Source organism: Peromyscus leucopus, chromosome 10 (genome assembly GCF_004664715.2).
Source record: "Peromyscus leucopus breed LL Stock chromosome 10, UCI_PerLeu_2.1, whole genome shotgun sequence".
Taxonomy (NCBI): domain Eukaryota; kingdom Metazoa; phylum Chordata; class Mammalia; order Rodentia; family Cricetidae; genus Peromyscus; species Peromyscus leucopus.
The window spans coordinates 93,190,430-93,210,386 of record NC_051071.1 but is presented as its reverse complement, the minus strand read 5'-3'; the positions used below and the strand labels follow the sequence as shown (position 1 = coordinate 93,210,386).

The window sequence follows — 19,957 nt, the reverse complement described above, 5'->3', positions numbered from 1 at the left end:
GAGTTGCCATGGTGATGGTGTCTCTTCACGGCAATAAAACACTGACTAAGACATCTGGGATAGGGGATGGAGAGAACAGGCCTCTGTAGCTGTGTGAGAGCCATGTGGGGATGAATGTATGTAGGTATGAATTGTATCTGAAATGCACATGGTGATGTGTATTTGATGGTGTGGAGCAGACAACAAGTATATAGTGCATGGTGTGTGTCTCTGTGCTGTGTGTGTTGTGGTGAATTGTGGTTGGCTTATCTCTGGGGGGTGTGCATCTGTTTTGTGTGATATATATATCACTGTTGTGGGTTATAGGTTATGTGGTGGGTATGGAGGAGAAAGGAATACTCCTTTCTCTACTTTTTCTTCTGACATCACAATGAAGATTGAAACCTATAAATGACCACTTACCTCTGTGGCACCTCCAACAAGCCTATTGTTCCCTCCTTTTCCGTCAGCCCATCATCATTTCCCCTCTCTGAACTATTCTCAGGGCTCCACCTGTTTCAGCCCACATGCCCCTCCCATCCCAGAATGGTCTGGGCTTCTTGCCTCCAGTCCTGACCCCTCCAGACAGTGTCCCTCGCTGGTGTTGCCATCCCCACAGTCCCTGGATAGCCCAGCCGGTCCTGCCCCCTCCAGACAGTATCCCTCACTGGTGTTGCCATCCCCACAGTCCCCGGATAGCCCAGTCAGTCCTGCCCCCTCCAGACAGTGTCCCTCACTGGTGTTGCCATCCCCACAGTCCCTGGATAGCCCAGCCAGTCCTGACTCGGCTTTCCTGCCCTTGCTCCACTGCAGCTCTTCTGTGGTCTAGTTGAGGTTTCAGTTCCTCATGTGCAGGCCTTGTTTCCCTACCTCACCCTTCTCTCTCAGCCTCACTCTTCTCCTCTCCCCTCAGGGTCATACCTGGGTACTTTCTGCAAAGGTCCAGCCGTAATTGAAAGGACCCTGGGCCTTTTTTCTTCCTGGGTTTTTGTCCTGTACCCACATGTAGACCATAAATTTGGTAGACCAATGGATCCAGGCTATGCCTTGAACCTGAAGTATCTGTATCAGAGATCTCTTGACAAGTGACCAGTACCACATGGTGACAAGCCATCAAGATGGCCTCAGTGGCCCCCAACCCTGGCTCCGACTCTCTTCTCTGACATTTTCACATTTCTGTATTTGGTAGCCAAGGTATGGCAGCACTCACAGGCAGAACAAAAAGTCTGGAAAACACAGAGTAACTTGCCATCTAGCATGTTCCCAAAGCCTTGTGTACAGCTGACTTTCCTAGCTTTGGGCACAGAATGTGCTACCACCCATTCAAGATAGTTCCCTTTCTCCCTTTTACCTTCCTCTCCTCTCCCCCCTCCCCTCCCCTCTCCTCTCCTCTCCTCTCCCCCCTCCCCTCCCCTCCCCTCTTCTCTCCTCTCCCTCCTCCCCTCCCCTCCCCTCCCCTCCCCTTCTCTCCTCCCCTCCCCTCTCCTCTCCTCCTTTTCTTCTCCCCCCTCTCCACTCTTCCCTCCCTCCCTGGCCCCCTTTCTTTGAGACAAGGTCTTGCTATATATCCCAGGCTATCCTTAAACTTGTGACTGCCCTGTGTGGTGGTTTGAATAAGAATGCCCCCCATAGGCTCATATATTTGAGAGCCTGGTCATCAGGGAATGGCAGTTAGGTGTGGCCTTGTTGGAAGAAGTGTGCCACTAGGGGTGGGCTTTGAGGTTTCAGAAGCCCAAGCCAGGCCCAGTGTGGCTCTCTCACCCTGCTGCCTTTGGATGCAGATGTAGAACCCTCGATTTCTCTAGTACCATGCCTACCTGCATGCTACCATGCTTTCCCTCTTGATGACAATGAACTAAAACTCTGAAACTATAAGCAAGCCCCAGCAAAATGATTTCCTTTATAAGAGATGCTGTGGTCGTGGTGTATCTTCACAGCAACAGAACACTGATTAAGACACCCTTCCTCTGACTCATGAGCGCTAGGATGCAGACATGTATGGTCACACCCAGCTCGTTTGGGATTTCTTGAAGGCTCCCACAGACTGAGACTCAGGTAGGAGGACTTTGCCTTGAGACCTAATCTAAACTCTTGTGCTGTAGCCTATGGCACACTGATATGTGTTTCAAAACCCCAGCACTCGGGCTGGAGAGATGGCTCAGTAGTTAAGAGCACCAGCTGCTCTTCCAGAGGTCCTGCGTTCAATTCCCAGCAACCACATGGTGGCTCACAACCACTTGTAATGAGATCTGGTACCCTCTTCTGGCCTGCAGGGACACATGCAGGCAGAATACTGTATACATAATAAATCTTAAAAAACAAAAACAAACAAACAAACAAACAAACAAACAAACAAACAAACCCAGCACACTGACCCTGTTGGACACTCAAGTTTCTATTACGTGCAAAGTAAACAGATTCCAGATTCTCTGTCAGGCCCAATCTCTGTGCTTAGTTAATTTACAATTCACTCTAGTTCCTCCAAAGGTTTGCAGCAGTATCTGAGAAGAGTGGAGCCTGTCTGTGGCTCTGCATGAAGCTGTACCTACTAAGCCACTTACAGGAATGAGCAGAGGACCTTTCCAGTTTCTGCCTCATAATCTGACTACCTAGGTGAGCACAGCATCCCTGCCCCTGCTCAGTTTTGTATGGGCAATGACATGGATAGGAACATTTGGATCTGTTAGGACAGAATCATGCTTTGATTGGCCATTTGTGAAGAGAAAACTGCTTAGAAGGGCGGAAGGCTGGGGAAGGACCAGTCAGGGCATACAGGTACCTGGCCTCTTCGTGTCTCACAGTTGTGGAGGTAGCTTAGGTGATAGATCTTCAGGTTTAGTGTAGCAAAATTTAGGTACTTTGTGAAAACCTGAAAGAGCAATCATAACAGCTTAGTCAGAAATCCAGATGTTCAAGGACATATGTACAGAAAAGAGACATACCTCAAAGATCCTGGAGGAACTGCCACATACATACAAACATACTGGTAGGCTGTACTTGTCACTCATGGGTGTGGACTTGCACACACAAGCTCAGTCCTGTTGGGCAGGGACATGGCTCACATGCAAAGACATGCAGAGGGACATGACTCATACACAACAAGAGGAACAGCTGGAGTGTAGTTCACACACCCAGATAAACAGAAACACCTGATTTAAAGGACATGGCTTATACATCTGGATAAGCACAGCTCACACACTCAGATTAGCAGAGGGACATGAATCAGACCAACACTTGTCAAGGGACATGGCTCACATAACTACATGAATAGAGGCAGTGACATGCAGATGAGCAAAAGCATGCTGCGAGGTAGTACACACACAGACACACAGAGCAAACACATCTCCTGGACACTCACATCTTCATCTTCACTTGTGAAGCATGGGCCATCCAGCTTATTCACTGCCATGATCACAGCCACGACATCTTTGCCATTCATGATTGGTGTGGACAGAATGTTCCTTGTGACGTAGTCGGTGAGCTCGTCAGCGAAGGAGCTGAAGTGGGGACACTGCCGCGAGAGGAGGGAGGTTATTGATGTGCTTGCAGTCCAGCCCTTTTAGGTCTTTACACTGGGGCTAAGCTCTAGGAGGTCACAGTTTACAATGTACTACAATGTTCAGTAGCCCTACCTCTGAACTCAGGACACAGTCTCCGGGCAGAGAGAGTTCAGCCAGGTTCTAAGGTTCTTCCTAGTTCACCTCACCACTGATTCCTAAGAAGTCTCCCAAGGTTTCCTCCCAAATAGCCCCTACAAGGTCCTCTAGCACTGTCTTTTTTGGGCACAGTTGGTCTCCTGGATGCTCAAATCTAGCCACTGCCTACCTTCAGACTTCTAGCCCAGGTGACTGTCTCCTTCTACGTCCAGTCCCCTCCAAACCTGCTGCACATCCTTCCTGGAAAGATAACTATGACTGAATGAAGGATGGACTCTGTTGTGATTGGTGGCTTGTTACGGCACAGTATCACTAAGACATGTGTGGCTGGGGAGCTGGAGTTGAGAGTTTCCTGTATCTTGGAATCTGTCTACCAGCTCTGCACTCAAGCTCTGCTCCACAGACCACTATCCACCATGAGACTCTATTTGTGATATGGTGAGTTTTGCCTATTTCTGGGCTCAGGGAAGATTCAAAGAGGGCTCAGGGAGAACTCCTACCTCCTACATCTACTACCCCCAAGATGTAAGAGGAATCCTGCCTCTGGAGTTAGTTCTACCCCTGAAAGGAATGGGTCATTTGAACCAGGCTCAGGGTACTAAGTTAGAGCCAGGCACTCCTAACAGAAATGCCTCTGCCTTACTCTCTGCTTTCTGGTTATTCCTTAATTTATATGAGGCCACAGTACCCTGGCACAGTGACAGAGGTGAATGAATGTCTGTGACTTTAGCCTCCCTTTAGGGTCTGTCCTAGAGAGCTGGAGCAGCTTATGTCCCTCCCATTCCTCTCCAGCGGATGATGGACTACTGTCAATACCTTTGACATCTATCACCCCACTGCTGACTGTTAACAGAGATTCTCTCAGACGGACTTAGGACCGTATCTTGTAGCCCTTGTGATTTGTTATAATTCTCCATCGCTTAGCCCCATGAGCAGCTTGAGAAGTTCCCTGCTGCCATTCTATTTCCTTGGTTGCAAGTTAGCCAGGCCACAGTTTTAGCTAAAGGTGTTCAGAAGGAGGCTGCCAGGAGCCTGGAGCTTGGGCGATCCTCCCAATGGAATGTAGGTGGCTGGAGCCAACTCTTCCTCCTCCTTAGAGAAGCAGCTGCCACCTGACTGCCAAGTGGCACCAAGCTGGAGGTAAATCAGCATATGAATGACAGCAGAAAAGAAAGGTGAGCAGCAAGTCCTGACAGAGATGACATTACTGAGATTGACACTCACATCTTGTCGTAGAAGATCACTAGCTTTTTCTGGCTAAATTGTAGCTACATGGCTTTGGTCATGTGGAAATGAAATGGTGAATCCTCCCAAGGAAGAAATTTTCCTGGGTACCCTTTTCTCTGAGCATATCCTGAGACATTGTGTACCTGGTGATTTGGACATGCCTATCTCCTGACTAACCATTAGTACTAGAGGCTAGTCCTGATCTTCAGGTTGCTTCTAGAAGCAGTATACCAAGGCATACTGAAGTATTTCTTCACAGAGCAAGATATTACCTTCAGATGATATACACAGATCTTTATATGGTGCACACAGTTCCACACTTGACCTTTATATGATCCAAAGATACATATACTTGATCTTCAGATGGTTCACACAAGTCCACATAGCTGACTCTTAGATCAGTGGTTCTCAACCTGTGGGTCGTGAACCCTTTGGGGGTCAAATGACCCTCTCATAGGGGTTGCATATCAGATATCCCGCATCTCAGATGTTTACATTACAATTCATAACAGTGGCAAAATTAGTTATGAAGTAGCAACGAAAATAATTTACGGTTGGGGTTGCCACAACATGAGGAGTATTAAAGGGTCACAGCATCAGGAAGGTTAGGAACCAGTGACACAGGTGAAGCACACTTGGCCCTCAAATGAGGCACAGAGGTCTACCAGTGTGACTCGGAATGAGCAAGGCACACAGGCCATACTAGGTGGGTGTCTTAGTCAGGCTTTCTATCGGTGTGATGAAACACCATGACCAAAAGCAAGTTGGGGAGGAAAGGGTTTATTTGGCTTATGCTTCCATATTATTGATGGTAGTCAGGACAGGATCTTAAACAGGCCAAGAACCCTGAGTCAGGAGCTGATGCAGAGGCCATGGATGAGTACTTCTTACTGGCTTGCTTCCCCTGGCTTGCTCAGCCTGCTTTCTTATAGAATCCAGGACCAACAGCCCAGTGATGGCATTGCCCACCATGGGTGGGCCCTCCCCCATTGATCACTAATTGAGAAAATACTTTACAGCTGGATCTCATGGAAGCATTTCCTCAGCTGAGGCTCCTTCCTCTCTGATGACTCTACCTTGTGTCAAGTTGACACAAAACCAGCCAGCACAGTGGTTGTCTAGCTTGCTTTTCTTACTGGCTTTATTTCCGCCACATTTCTCCCCACATTTGAGACCTCACTTTAGCGCCCGTTTTATCTATACACCGTATAAGCCCCATTTTGCAAACAAAACCACAGAATAGCCCGGGATCTCCCTGCCTCTTTCTCTTGACCTCGCCTCCACCAAGGAACCTCTGTTCATTGCTCTCCCTCTGCATTTCCTTCCCCTGCTGGGAATTAAATATGATCAAGGCTGTGGTTTTAAAATGCTCTCCTTGTTACTTAGCCTCTCTGGGTCTGTGGATTGTATCATAATTATCTTTTACTTTACAGCTAATGTCCATTTGTACATGAGTACATACCACGCTTCTGGATCTGGGTTACCTCACTCAGGATGATTTTTCTAGTTCCATTCATTTGCCTGCAAATTTCATGGTGTCATTGTTTTTAACAGTCGAGTAATACTCTATTGTGTAATCATTTAAAAATCCAAAGAGATGGACACTAATAGTTACATATGCTTATGAGTACTGGAAAGTTTTACTTGTTATATAAAATAATGGATATTTATCACTATTAAAATAAAATATACAATATGTAAATAGTTCAAAAATGATGTGTCTATATAATAGTTTTAGAAATATTGATGAAATATTGCTAAAATGAAATATTAAATAACATAGTAATTTACCTACTACTTACCGGTATGTGACAATTTCAAATAAAATATTGAATTGGGTAATTTCACATATTACTTGTGTGCATTCATCAAATAAAGCATGGAAATAATTAAAAAATAATTAATTCAAACTAACAAACAAATAAATAAAATGCTCTCAAATCCCTTTAATTTGTCATGCCCTCTTCTCTGTGGCATCTGCCTTCTTGGATTCTCTGCCTTCTTGACCACGTTCCCAGTCTTCTTATCCATGTCTCATGTTGGTTCCAGTAATACAGTCACTATCTTTATATTGAAGTAACCTGCTCCAGCCTCACCAGTCTCTCAGATACCAAATATTTTTCCTACTCAGGACACTGCTTTGGGGTCTTCACCTCATAGCCTACACCCACAGAATCTTGGTATCTTTATGGGTTTCTCATGATCCTCATAAGACAGGAATCTTAAAGAAAAAAGTAAAGAAGAGCTAGGGTCCAGGGCCAGAGGTAAGACAGAAACAGCTTGTCCATCATGGCAGATTTGGCTATATCTGTGTCTCTCTGAGAAGCTGGTTTTAAGTGAGGTTGGGGATACAGATATCTGGGGATATCCATGCCAAGTCTGGCTAGCATTTTCTCTTTTGACCTTCCCTCTATGAACCCACAGTTGAGACAAGAATATAGAGATCCCTGGGACAAGTCTCCTTCTAGCCTTAAGCATACTACTTCCTCATAGCCAAATTTCTACCTTTCCTTGATTTCCATCACTTTGCCATTCATGCATGTGTTTCAGTCAGTCAGGGATGCCGTGCCTTTGGTTGGGCTTTCAGATGACTCTGGTAGCCTTTTAGCCCAGCCTGATCCTACACCTCCTGTAATTATAGTCCCCAAGGTCCCCCATTAGCTAGTGTCCCCTTTGACTTCACCCATGGATGCAAATCTTTTCTGTGTATGTGATGTAATGTACATTCCACATTGAAGATTGACATGCAGCCCTGCAGCTTCCAGCCTCCTTCCCTGTCCTCCTTGTGTCTCCAGGAGCTTCTAGAGGCTTCTGTTTGCCTTTCTTTCCACTCCACTGTCCACTTAGGGCTTCTCTGTTCCCCACGACCTCCTGCTCAGAATAATTGATAGCCTCAAAAGTGGGTAAAGTTGGAAGACACTCAGGTTCCTGCAGAATCTGAGTTGAACTCTTCACTGTCAAGTTATAAATGCATATGAACCACGGATAATGTGAGCTTCTGGGACACTTCTTGCACAGACTTCCCCAAGATCCACTTCTTCACGCTCATTGTCTGCTATTCTGCTGACCCCTAACCATCTGCATCCCTCTTTACCTCAAACATCTCTGGGTCTCCTGAAGCCATAACCCAGACAGCCTAGCTTCCTTTGGTAGCTGAGAGAAATGTATAGGGTGATTCAAATTCCCATGTAGGGGAAATGCCTGTCCCTTTAAATGACTGCTGCACTCCTCCAGACTATTTCAGATGAAGTCCTTCAAAGAAGGACACACAGAAAAAGGTTAAAACAGTCAAAACTTCCAGCCTTTTTCTGGGTGACCTAAAGTGAACTTTGCTCATTATCATTCCATTACAATGCTATATCCTCCACCCCAGAGCCATTCCCATCTACCCTAAATATTTACTGTATGAGGAGGCATGGTCTTGAGCCATATCTGCTCAGGGATGTGATGTATCTCCAGGTAGTAGAATCTTCCCAATTAAATATACATAACATGACTCACAGAGCACTGTTGTAGAATATTTGTTTAACTATGTAAAGATGTGTTACATTTGTTTACATGTAAAGATGTGTTGCTGTTTTACATTGTCTACCTAAGACACCTGATTGGTCTAATAAAAAGCTGAATGGCCAATAGCGAGGGAGGTAGGTATAGGTTGGACTTCTGGGAAGGGAGAGTAAGTAGGAGGAGCAATGTAGGCTTGGAGGAGAAAGAAAAGAGACACCAGGGAGATGCCAGGGGCCAGACAGACAGACACAGAGGAAGCAGGAAAGTAGGACATACGGAATGAAAGAAAGGTTAAAAAAAAAAAGCCCCGAGGCAAAACATAGATGAATAGAAAGAGGTTAAACTAAGTTAAAAGAGCTAGTAGGACAAGCCTAAGCTAAGGCCAGACATTCATAATAATAAGTCTCCGTGTCTTTATCTGGGAGCTGGTTGGCTGCTCAAAGAAAATGCCGACTACAGAGCACCTCCTTCCAGAGACACTGTCTTAGTAGTGATTCCCATGCTCTCCTTGTTTTCCATGATCACTAAGCTTCTCTGCACTCTTGCAGTGCTGCGGACAGAGCCCAAGGCTTTGCAAGTGCTCCATCACTGAGTCACAACGCTGCCACCCCCTTACTCTTTCATCTTTTTGGACATGGATCTATCATGTCCAGATACATTTCAGCCTCACCATGTCTTGTACTCAGCGCTGAGTCCTGGTCTGACTCTGTGGCTGAATAGAACCCTCTAGTGAGAAGCTACTACAGGGAAGGGACAGGAGTGTATAATGTCCTGGGTCAAGCCTGAGGGTACTTTCTGTGACATTTAGGGGGATGATAAGTAGGAGAAGGGGTGAGACTATGTGCACAGAATCAGGGGTTCTCATCTCTTTGGTAAGGATTGGGGAAGAAATCTCAGGAGACCCTAACCCTCAGTCTGATTTCTGCTCTGAGGCTCTTACTGTACCATGGCTCAGTCTTGTCCTTCCTTGAGCCTTTCAGAGCTTTCTACTCCATTGTCCTGGATATAAGGGTATGTTGTTTCTCTCTGGCCAGTCAGGTACCAGTGCAGCTCTGTAGCACTCACCAACTCACTGACTCAACCACTCACCCACCTACCTACTCATCCATTCACTCGCTTCATCCATTCACTCATCCATCTACCCACTCACCCACTTATTCACCCCTCACCCATTGACCTACATTCATTTACTCACCCAGCCTCACAAATACTCGTCTGTTTGTTTGCTGTGGAGGCCATTGGTGCTAGCAAAAACTGACCTGAAACTCACTGTGTAAAACAGAGTAGCCTTTAACACAAAGAAATCTGCACACTCTGCCTCCTATGTGCTGGGATTAAAGATGTGTGCCACCATGCCCAACATCAACTAGCAATTCTTTATCAGCTCCAATTCACTGATCTGCTTTTGGGGTTGTCATTTCTGAGTGAGGACTCCTCACGGAACCTGTGCTTGGTCACTTGCAGCTTAAGTTTAACTCTACCCAATCAAGACCAAAAAAGTATATAACCAAGATTTACAGATAAACGTGACCAAAGGGCACAATCTTACCTCATTTAGCAACCCTCACAGCTCCCAACTAAAGAAAGACTTTGGATTTTATTTTTCTCTGCATGATTATGTAGTGTGGTGTGTGTGTGTGTGTGTGTGTGTGTGTGTGTGTGTGTGTGTGTGTGTGGTGAACCTGAGATTTTTCTACATTAGATTTATAAGAGCTGAATTTTTAATTGGCTTAGAGATAAATGGACGCTCATAAGTTGAGTACACCTAAGCTTGCTAAAAATATGTTAATCCAAAAGCTTTTTCATTCACATGATTTAAATAAATCTTTGATAAGTAAGATGACTTAAATTTGTTGGTAAAACAAAAATTAAGTCTTCAGAGTGGTCAGCGTATGATTTCATCTGGGTTTGCTACTTTGTATAGGTTTGACACAGAAGGAAGACTTAACTATGAAGGTATCTGTCTGTATAGTTCACAAGGCTAATATAATATCATTGGCCTAATTAAAGCTAACACATCTTCTGTTGTCAATATTAAGTACACTACAGACCTGACTTTTTCACTGTTAGATGTTTAAGATCACACAGATGTGGAATTGTGACCCAAGAATATGTACACACAGTGTACAAGCGTGTCCATTGCTCTTGAGTGCCAAAGCATAGCGAATTCTTAGGGCATTTCTTTGACAGAGAGATGACTTAAGATGACCCTCCGAAACAGAGGAGTGGATCTGAGGGAGAGGAAAGGTGGGGTGGAGGATTGAAAGGAGGGGAAACTGCAGTCAGGATGTATTGAAAACAAAACAAAACAAAAAGGCAAAAAGAAAAAAAAGATGACCCTTACACTAGACTGATATCTCAGTTGCCATAAACAATCTAGACTTACTAGCTAAAAATAAGTAAATTAGGTGAAAGTAAATAATTACTTAATTTTGAACTTTCAATGTAATTTCAAAATTACACCATGGTATATGGAATTTATTGACACTCATGCAATGTCCAAGTCATTTCTGAATAACTTAAAATACTGATACATCAATTGCCGTATAAAGAAACATGTTTCTGGACATTCTAAAATATTTCCTAGGCTGGTGGGATGGCTCAGTGAATAAAGGTGCTTGCTAACACGGTAAGACTGAGTCCCACAAGTTGTCCTCTGATCTTCACCATTTGCATGTGTGAACATGCATTCACATGTGTGTGCAGACACACAATAAATGTTTTTAAAAGTCTCATGAAGAATGCATACATGGTAGACAATTAAAATTGTTTATTTCATAGATCAGCTCTTTAGTTCAGTAGAAATTAAAGTGAATAAGAGTAAAAAGAAAAACCTTGGTTAAATGTAGTTCTATATACAAAAGATACCAGAGAAAAAGAGCTTTTTGTATGAGAAAGAATTCAGTATGGGAACTAAAAGCTAAAGTAGTCCACAGATTTCTAAAGGACAAATCTCACAAACGAACTTTATGTGTTATTAAAACATTGATAAGTTTCTCTAAAATAGAGCATTGATATAAAACCAGAGTCTAATCCACAATGTTAAAACAAACAAACAAGCAAACAAACAAACAAACAAGAACAAAATTTCTGGAAGTACTGACCCAATTGGTACAAATTTTCAAGAAGTTTTCATTTTTAATTCTGAATTGTTTCCTGAAATTTTCAACTATTTCTGTGCAGGACTATATTGGGGGGTGGGGACAGAGTGGGTAGGGCGGAGGAGCTGGGAGGAGAGAAGGGGGGACTGTGACTGGAATGCTAAATTAATAAATTAATTGAAATAAATAAATAAAAAAGAAAAATAAATAATTCCTAACAATTACGATGTTAATAGATTTAACTAAAACAAAACTTCAATCATTTTCTACCTGCACTTTCCCTGTGCGGAAGCTCTCAACTAACATGGAGACTTACTCTCAACTTTTCAGGCAGCTCTGGTGATCCCCCACCCCGCCCCAACTCTGACTCTGCTACTGTAGCTGGATGCTAAAAATGTTTGTTTTAAAGGTCCAGAATGACAGTTTTTCTTTGGGTCTTTCCCTAATATGTTTGAACCCGGAATAACCAGATAATTCCACCAAGTCCCTGTTCAAGGCATTGATCTCGATTTGCATGCTCTGCATCATGATGTACACACACGCTTCGCAAATATAGTGTGTATATGTTCCTTCAACATCTAATGGTTCCTACACCTTTCCATCACACATCCTCCAGGCTGTTTTTAATAGCATCCCTTCAAGATGTATCCACTTCATAGGATCTTTCTGTCTTTTCATAACTTCTCTAGGAAATAGAAGTCCTATATTTCGTGAAGACAATTGTGTGTGTGTGTGTGTGTGTGTTGTATCTTTATTGAGTTTTCCATTACACAGGAAAACAGCTTTTAACAAGGTTTGTTGTTGTTTCGAGACAGGGTTTCTCTGTGTAGCTCTGGCTGTCCTCACTCTGTAGACCAGGCTGGCCTCAAACTCAGAGATTCTCTTGCCTCTGCCTCTCGAGTGCTGGGATTAAAGGTGTGCACCACCACTGCCCAGCAGATTTTATGTCTTATTAGCTCTTAGATATTTTTCTAGATTTAAGAAAACTGCTTAAGCTTTCTATAGCTTATAGCAATTTGACGAAACACAATTTTGTAAGCAAGAGTGGAAGCATTTCCTTTTTTCCTTACTTGGGTCCTCTAAGATTTAAGAAGAATCTGTGATTATTTCTATTTCTTCTGGGCCCACAGTTGTTTTGCAGAGGATCAGTAATAAGTGTTCTCATAGACGTTGCCTTCAAACTAAATGACACATTTTAAGTTGTGCACAGGATTCTGGCTTTGAGGGTCCTACCTCTACAATTAACAAGTTTAAGCAGAAGGCCTGGGGCCAGGGGACTAGGAAATACAGTTACATCTAGTTTCTGCCTCTGTGTGGCTTTCTTGCTTCAGCATTCCTGAGATTATTATATAAGAAATCACTTTTCTAATTGTATTTGTGTAAGTCAGTTTTTTAAAAAAATTATTCTTCTCTCATACATTACATTCTGAACAAAGTTTCCCCTCCCTCCTCTCTTCCCAGTCTCCTCCCTGACACCTCCCCTCTCCACCAGATCTATTCTTCCTCCATTTCCTTCAGAAAAGGGCAGGCCTCGGAGGAATATCAACCAAACACAGCATATCAAGTTATAATAAGACGAGGTGCTGGATGAGGCAAATTTGATAAAACTCACGTAACAAGTCTTTTTGAAAAAAATATGAGTGTAACTAGAAGAATTACATCTAAAGAAAACCAAAACCTGTTACCATATTATAACTGTTTACTGCCTTCTAACTATTTTGTTAATCTGTAGATTGGACTGGATTCTATATTTATTTTCTTTTCTCTAATGTCTTGATACAGTTTTCAACTATTAAGGTCAATAATAACTCTTTTCTAAAGCTCTGTGAGCTAGATCTGGACACCTTGATATAAATTTTAAATATAGAAAGCCTTTAAAACTGTCTCATGGTACAGACAAAGGCAGAAATTACAAGAGAATGAAAAACTATAGTCAGAATAAGACCGTATCATAAAACTCTGTCCCTTTAATTTTTCCTTGGTTGTAAGAAGGATGATGATATTGTTAGAATTATACAGCCAATAGACAGTAAGACAGAACTGACAGAATCTGAGCCAAGAAACCTTTTTGTCCACCCAGTGTGTAACTTTGGCAACTTCACCAAGACAAGTTTTTACTCAAAACTATACAAATGGACTTTTAAAATTCCTCTTTAATTATGGGATTAATTTTAATTAAGTGGTAAATTTGCTCTCGACCAGCTCTTGGTTGGATGAGGAAAAGTCTGTGTTATTGCCAAGACTATGCACTGTTTCTGGGTTTCTCCTCTGGAGAATTAAGACCCAGTTACAAAAAACAAGGGAGAGGCTGACTTACCATAGCAAGTCCCACCAACTCCTCTGTGGTCATCTGACTTGTTTAGTTGGTAACCTTTAAACTTATATTTGTATAATATGATGCTTAACAATGTTCTCCTATACTCATAGATCTGTGACTTGCTCAGCCATTATAAAAGAAGCCTCCTCCTGCAGTAGTTGGGAACAAATACAGAGACCCATAGACAAACAATATGAAGAGAGGAGAGACCTTGGAACACTGTGCTCTAAAAGGGTGGCTCCATAAAATTCCTCCCCTCAGGGATCAGGAAACTATGTGGAAGAAGAGGTGAAAAAAGTGTAAGAGCCAGAGAGGATGGAGAACACCAAGGAACCAAGGCCTTCTAGACATAACAAGGCTGGCACACGTGTGAACTCAGAGACTGTGCCAGCATACACAGGGCCTGTATGGGTCTGCTCCAGATAGATGGAGTCCTAGAGCTAAAAGGATAGGTGGACACATGTCCCCATCTCTAACCTAAAAGAGAAGCTATCTCGAATTGATAGCCACCTGCAAATGAAAAATTAGTTTTAGTTTTCTCCAAGAAAGTCTCACTGGGGGAACAAACCATTCTTAAGGGTAGGCCCCATGCCCAGCAGTAGATGACCAACAGAAAATAAACTCAACAGCATCTCCGGAGGTTCTTTGTTTCATAATGTTAAGTCAGGATATTTTTTTAAATCTTACAGGTCCTTGGCACATATTATGACTTCCAGTTTTGTGTTTTTATGGGATCCCTGTGTGTGCAAATGTATGTGTTTCTGCATCTATATGCATTTCTTGTGTTTTTTTCCTCTTTGGCTCTTTTTCTTGTTTGATTATTTTGTCCTATCCCTATTTGTTTTATCTTATTATATTTTATTTCATTAAAAAATGCCAGGTGGTGGTGGTGCATGCCTTTAATTCCAGTACTTAGGAGGCAGAGGCAGTTTGAGGCCAGCCTAGTCTGCAGAGTGAGTTCCAGGATAGCCAAGGCTACACAGAGAAACCCTATCTTGACAAACCATAAATAAATAAATAAATAAATAAATAAATAAATAAATAAATAAATAAATAAAAATAGATAAACCTTTTCCCATAAAATAACATGAAAACTGAGATTATTGTATTATTGTTAACAATACTTTGTATTGCTACTTTTAAAATTGTACTTGCTATTTGTCATGTGTGGATAGAAGTTCATATCCTAACAAAATGACAGTTGTCCCAGTGCCTTGAGATGATAGCCAATACCTGATGAGAAGGAGCTTAGTGACAAAATGCAGGGAACCAGTCCTGAGAACTTTACCTTCTGGCTTCCTGCTAGCCAAATATGACTGAAAGAGTCTTGACAATTCATTTAAGACACACTAACAGAATACCTGTCCATCATGGGTACCTCTACCAGTGAGCTGCTGCCAACTCTTGCCTCTGATCCCTATCCCTAGGACCAATGAACTTTGTATGGAGCAGCTTCTGATTTTTCTCTCTTCTGTCTTTGAAATCTACCCCCTGTCTTAACTTCCTTGAATACATTAATAGAGTGCCGGGACATATGGATTCCCATTGCAATGATTTGCCATTGTCAAATAAATATAATTATTCTTTGGTGAATCTCTGTCCACTTGTATTTTGGATTGACATCATGTGTGCTGTCCTGGCCTTCTTCCTGCTAACAGACGTCTCCAGAAGACAGTTAGGTGGGGCAGCTGATCATGCTGTTTTGTTGGATTCTGACATGTTAAGGGGAAGACAGAGAACCCATCCTCTACCTTCTGGGTTTTTTTTTTTCAAGACAGGGTTTCTCTGTGTAGCTTTGCGCCTTTCCTGGAACTCACTTGGTAGCCCAGGCTGGCCTCGAACTCACAGAGATCCACCTGGCTCTGCCTCCCAATAGCGGGATTAAAGGCGTGCGCCACCACCGCCTGGCAACCTTCTAGGTTTTATGAGCTCTTGGGTGTGTGGTTTTGGAGTATGAGACCTTATTCAGTTCTAAATTGGTTACCAGAAAGACTGTAATGAACCTGAGACCTAGCAGAATGTCTGTCATTCCAGTTTTTAGCCTGGGGGCAGCTGTTATACTCAGATGCAGTTATAGGGTCTGGGGGCAGATAGAGTCCCAGGCCATGGATTCAGGTTCTTCACTCAGAGGTAGATTCCCCTCAGGATAGATATGTGAGCAGAGCCTTAAGCAGACTTTTTTCTCCACAGAGCCACATCCTAGGATGTGCTTCTAGTTAGAAGCAGGCAGGAAGATGAGGCTTCAGAAATAAACATCACATCAGAACCATTAGCAGTCCAATACCCTCAATGCCAAGAACATGGACACTCATGGCTCAGAGAGCCAGTTTCCCATACTTGCTAACTCTTGCTGTAGGCAGTTTACCTGTGCTCTGTTTTATGATCTTGTTCTACCTGCGTTCATGGTCTGCCTGTGCTCATGGTATAGCTGCACCAATAAAGTAGTCATATTTACAGTTCACCTGTGCTCGTGGTCTGCCTATGCTCATGGCCTTCTTGTACTGGTGATATATGTTGCTCACGATCCTTAGGTGCTCAAGATCTTCCTTACTCATGGTATACCTGTATTCAGATTCTAGCTGTGCTCATGGTTTAGATGTGTTCAGTATCTACCTATACTCAGGGTCTATTTATGCTTAGTAGCAGTCTGGTTTAACCATTTCAACCACGTGGTGAAGTAGACGTTTCACCAGTAAAAATTGGAGACAAGTGTGTCCAGGTGTAGTGAGTACCTACGTGCAACTAAACTTTTACATCAGTCCTGTGTTGTTCTGTGTTCCATACTATAGAACAACACAACAAACCGCAAAGGTCCACCATGTCTTTCACCATTTTCAAAGAGGGCACCGAATGTGTTAGGGAGATCCTGTGCTCTCTGTCTCAGTGATTTTGCTGAAAACTAGTATGTGAACCCAGAATCCCATCCTTAGCAATGAAGAGTGTCCTGATGCAGCTAATGGAAATCTGGATTTTGCTAACTTTGACAATTGTTCCTTTTCCTCCAGTCCGGGATCAATACAAACCAGCACAACCTGCAGTTTACAGAATCATCATACGAGAAGGCATGGTGTCCCTGCCACCAAGGGTGTATCTTTAGGCCACAAAAGTGACTAGAAACACTGGAGAGGGGCTTTAGGACATGGGTAGGCATAGGTATAGGATTTAGGACAGCCCTGCAACTTGAACTGACCCTCAAAGCAACACCATTACTCTGGTGTGGAAGGGGGCAGTTGGAAGTCCAGTCCCAGAGTCAGGGATATGTGGAGGCAATGATTTGAGGGCTGTCTGAAGGTGGGTGGGATGGAGGTGTCTGAAGGAGGGGGAAGAATGGGAATGAATGAAAGAAGGAAGGAGGAAAGGAGGCAAGAGGGAGGGAAAGATGAGAAAATGAGGAAGGATGGGTAGATCATGAGCACTAGAATATTAATGTCCTTTCCTAGTCTCCCATATATACCAAATTTCTTGCTTTCTTGGTAATTTCTGCTCCATTTGGCTCATGGATGACCCATTTCTTAAAAAGGAAGCAAAGTGAAGGCCAAGATAATCCTGCAGATTCAGGTCGCTGGGTGGCTGCCTGTTTATAACAGATGAGGATAAGAGGATTGCAACACGCTCCTGCCCAGCCTTCTTACTTGGCCGGGAGCAAGGGTAGTGACTGCCCTGGGGGATCTGCCTAGGAGGGGACCTTCTCCTGCTCTGGGATTCCAAACTAGATGTGGCTGACATATGCAGCAGGTGCTGAGGTGTCCTTGGTCCCTTGAGGAAGGAAGAAGGAGAAAAACAGGAGGGGACTAGGGAGAAGGAGATTGTTCCCCAGCCCTTCTGTGGAGCTCCTTAATCCCTGGAACTCACTTTTGGACCTTCTCTGACCCCTCCCTAGCTGCTGACAAGCCGCTATCATGAGTACCTCACTCAGCATATCCAGACACACAGTGCTTCCCACCTGTGGGAGCTCTGTGGTGGTTACACCTGCCACAGACCAGTCCATTTCCATCCCGGCCCCTGAGTCTCTTGTCACTCCATCCCCACCCTTTCCTGAATCCCAGATTCTCTGCCTCCAGGACCAGTGTGGTCCCTCCCTTTGTGGGTAAAGCTGCCTCTGCCATGATTGGTGTTTGGGGCTGCTAGTTTCTGTACCAGCCCTAGCCTGACCCCTTCAGAGCCCTGTGCAGACTACTATAGTCACTCAGGGAAGACTCTTCACCGAATCACTGAAATTACCCTAGGTCCTCACCGTGCTTACCATGTATAAAGAAGACCTGACCTTGGACCCCAGATACAGAACCCTTGGCAAGGCCAGAGGCTGAGTCTGAAAATCTTCCACGAGAACGTCTCTTAAATAGTATTTCTGTGACAATTATGCAGCTGTGTGAATGGTCCACATAGGGAAAAAAGGGACACTTTAAAGCTCCCTTTGAGCCCCCCCCCCCCGCCCCGCTCCCCCCCCCCGCCCCGCTCCCCCCGCGCCGCCCCCCGCCCCCGCTTTCTTTTTACTGGGAATGTGAAAGACTAGGTCCTGGAAGGGAAAGACAGGAGGCTAGGCACTGTGACCAGATTGGGTAGGGAAGGGTGAGCTGCAAGAACCTTGCCCTGGACCTGAGGTCCTTGTGAAATCTCTGGATGCCAAGGCAGAGCATACCTCTGCACCCTGGCTGGAGGACACCCACCTCTGACACATCCTGCACGTTCACCATCTTCTTGGTCTGAGCCACATGGCCCACAATCCCAATGTCCAGTGGGAATACGATCTCAGAGTCAGGGGGCACCAGGCAGTCCTCCAGGAGGCTATCTGGCTGCACGCTGAAGAGCCGTGTGGCCAGTTCAGCTATGCCATTGCGCTGGCGGTACATGAAGAGGCTGCAGCGATCAGCATGCAGGATGGTGCAGAGGCGCCGCAGGATCTTGAAGACCACACGTTCCATATTGACACTCTCTTGCATGTCCTGTACCAGTTCAAACAGTGCTGCACTCTCTTCCACCTGGCACAGCTCTCGCAGGCTGCCACAGTCCGCCAGCCAACCATCTTCGCAGGCCCCTGCCACATTTTCAGGGCTCAGCTTCTTCCCAAAATATTGGTGGGCGAAAGTGGGGTTCCCATCTAAGAAGGTGCGTACCTGTTCCTCACTGAGGCTCATGGTGCCCCTGCTGCTGTGCCCAGGGCTTTCACTCCTCCCAGGTACACATGGATCTGCAAACACTGTTGTCAGCAAAGTCTTTCTTAGTGATGATTAGGGAGCCCAGGGGAGACCGCTGACTCATACCACAGAAGTAGCCTGTCCTCTCTCTTCTCAGTTCAGCAGTCCCAGTTCCCCTGCAAAAAACTGGATATTTAGAATTGGTGTTTTGGGTAAAGCTAGGGGGGCTTCCTGTCTGTTGCAGGAATTATGGGCAATTAAGGGAGGGCAAGTCACTTCTGGGGTAACAGGCCCTGATATCGCATCCCAAACTAGATAATTCCACAAACACAGGCTATGACCCTCTTTGTTTAGGGAGCTGCTGAAGGATTTGGGTTGGTCCAACAGGAAGTTCCTGGTCCTCCTGAGCTCAGGTACCCTGGGAGGGAGGTGAGCAATGGCCTTCCAGAACTGCAGTTGACTTCTGAGATGCAGAGTGTGCAAGGAGGTGTCCATGCCTGGAAGACAGACAGCTACAGGAATCTTAGCGCAGACTGTCCCTAGAATCCTTGGTTAGAAGTTGCTCCTCACATCCCTCCTTGGTCTTTACCTGCTATGGAAGACGCAGCTTTGGAGTGGCGTCACTCTGCAGCCATGTGGCTGTCATTCAAGCTGAACAGCTGCCTACTATAAACTCAGGACTTTCCCTTTTGATGTCACCAGTCACCAGGGCCCTGGGCCCACGTGTCCTCTCTAGAAACTCTGTCTTGATTCTGGACTAGCTCTTCCCTGGCCTCAGAGTTCATAAAGTTTACATGACAGTGGAATTACACAGAGTGTCGTGTGAGCCAGACAGGTGGAAGTGTTTTCTGCTACTTTGAATATAGAAACTTACTTTTCAGGCATATTTATTTGTGTTGCTAGATTCTTGTCCTGTATTCATCTACAGTTGTACTGTGAGCACTGTTTTACAGACCTGCAAACCTGTGTGTCCATCCAGGGTGAGTGCATCAGATGTCAGTAGGTGTCATGGTGTTGGCTTCTGTGGTAGTCATG

At 44.5% G+C, this 19,957-nt stretch overlaps 1 protein-coding gene across 1 annotated transcript in view; it reads right to left on the bottom strand.

The window, feature by feature from the left end:
* Pde6b (phosphodiesterase 6B) overlaps positions 1-19,221 on the bottom strand; it is a 42,406-nt gene extending 23,185 nt beyond the window's left edge. The window contains exons 1-3 of the mRNA XM_028867414.2: positions 18,455-19,221; positions 3,338-3,490; positions 2,759-2,848 (exon numbers count right to left, since the gene is read on the bottom strand). Coding sequence (XP_028723247.1) covers positions 2,759-2,848; positions 3,338-3,490; positions 18,455-18,922 — 711 coding nt within the window. The 5' untranslated portion in view covers positions 18,923-19,221. The remainder of the gene's footprint in view (positions 1-2,758; positions 2,849-3,337; positions 3,491-18,454) is intronic.
* Positions 19,222-19,957: the final 736 nt, after the last annotated feature.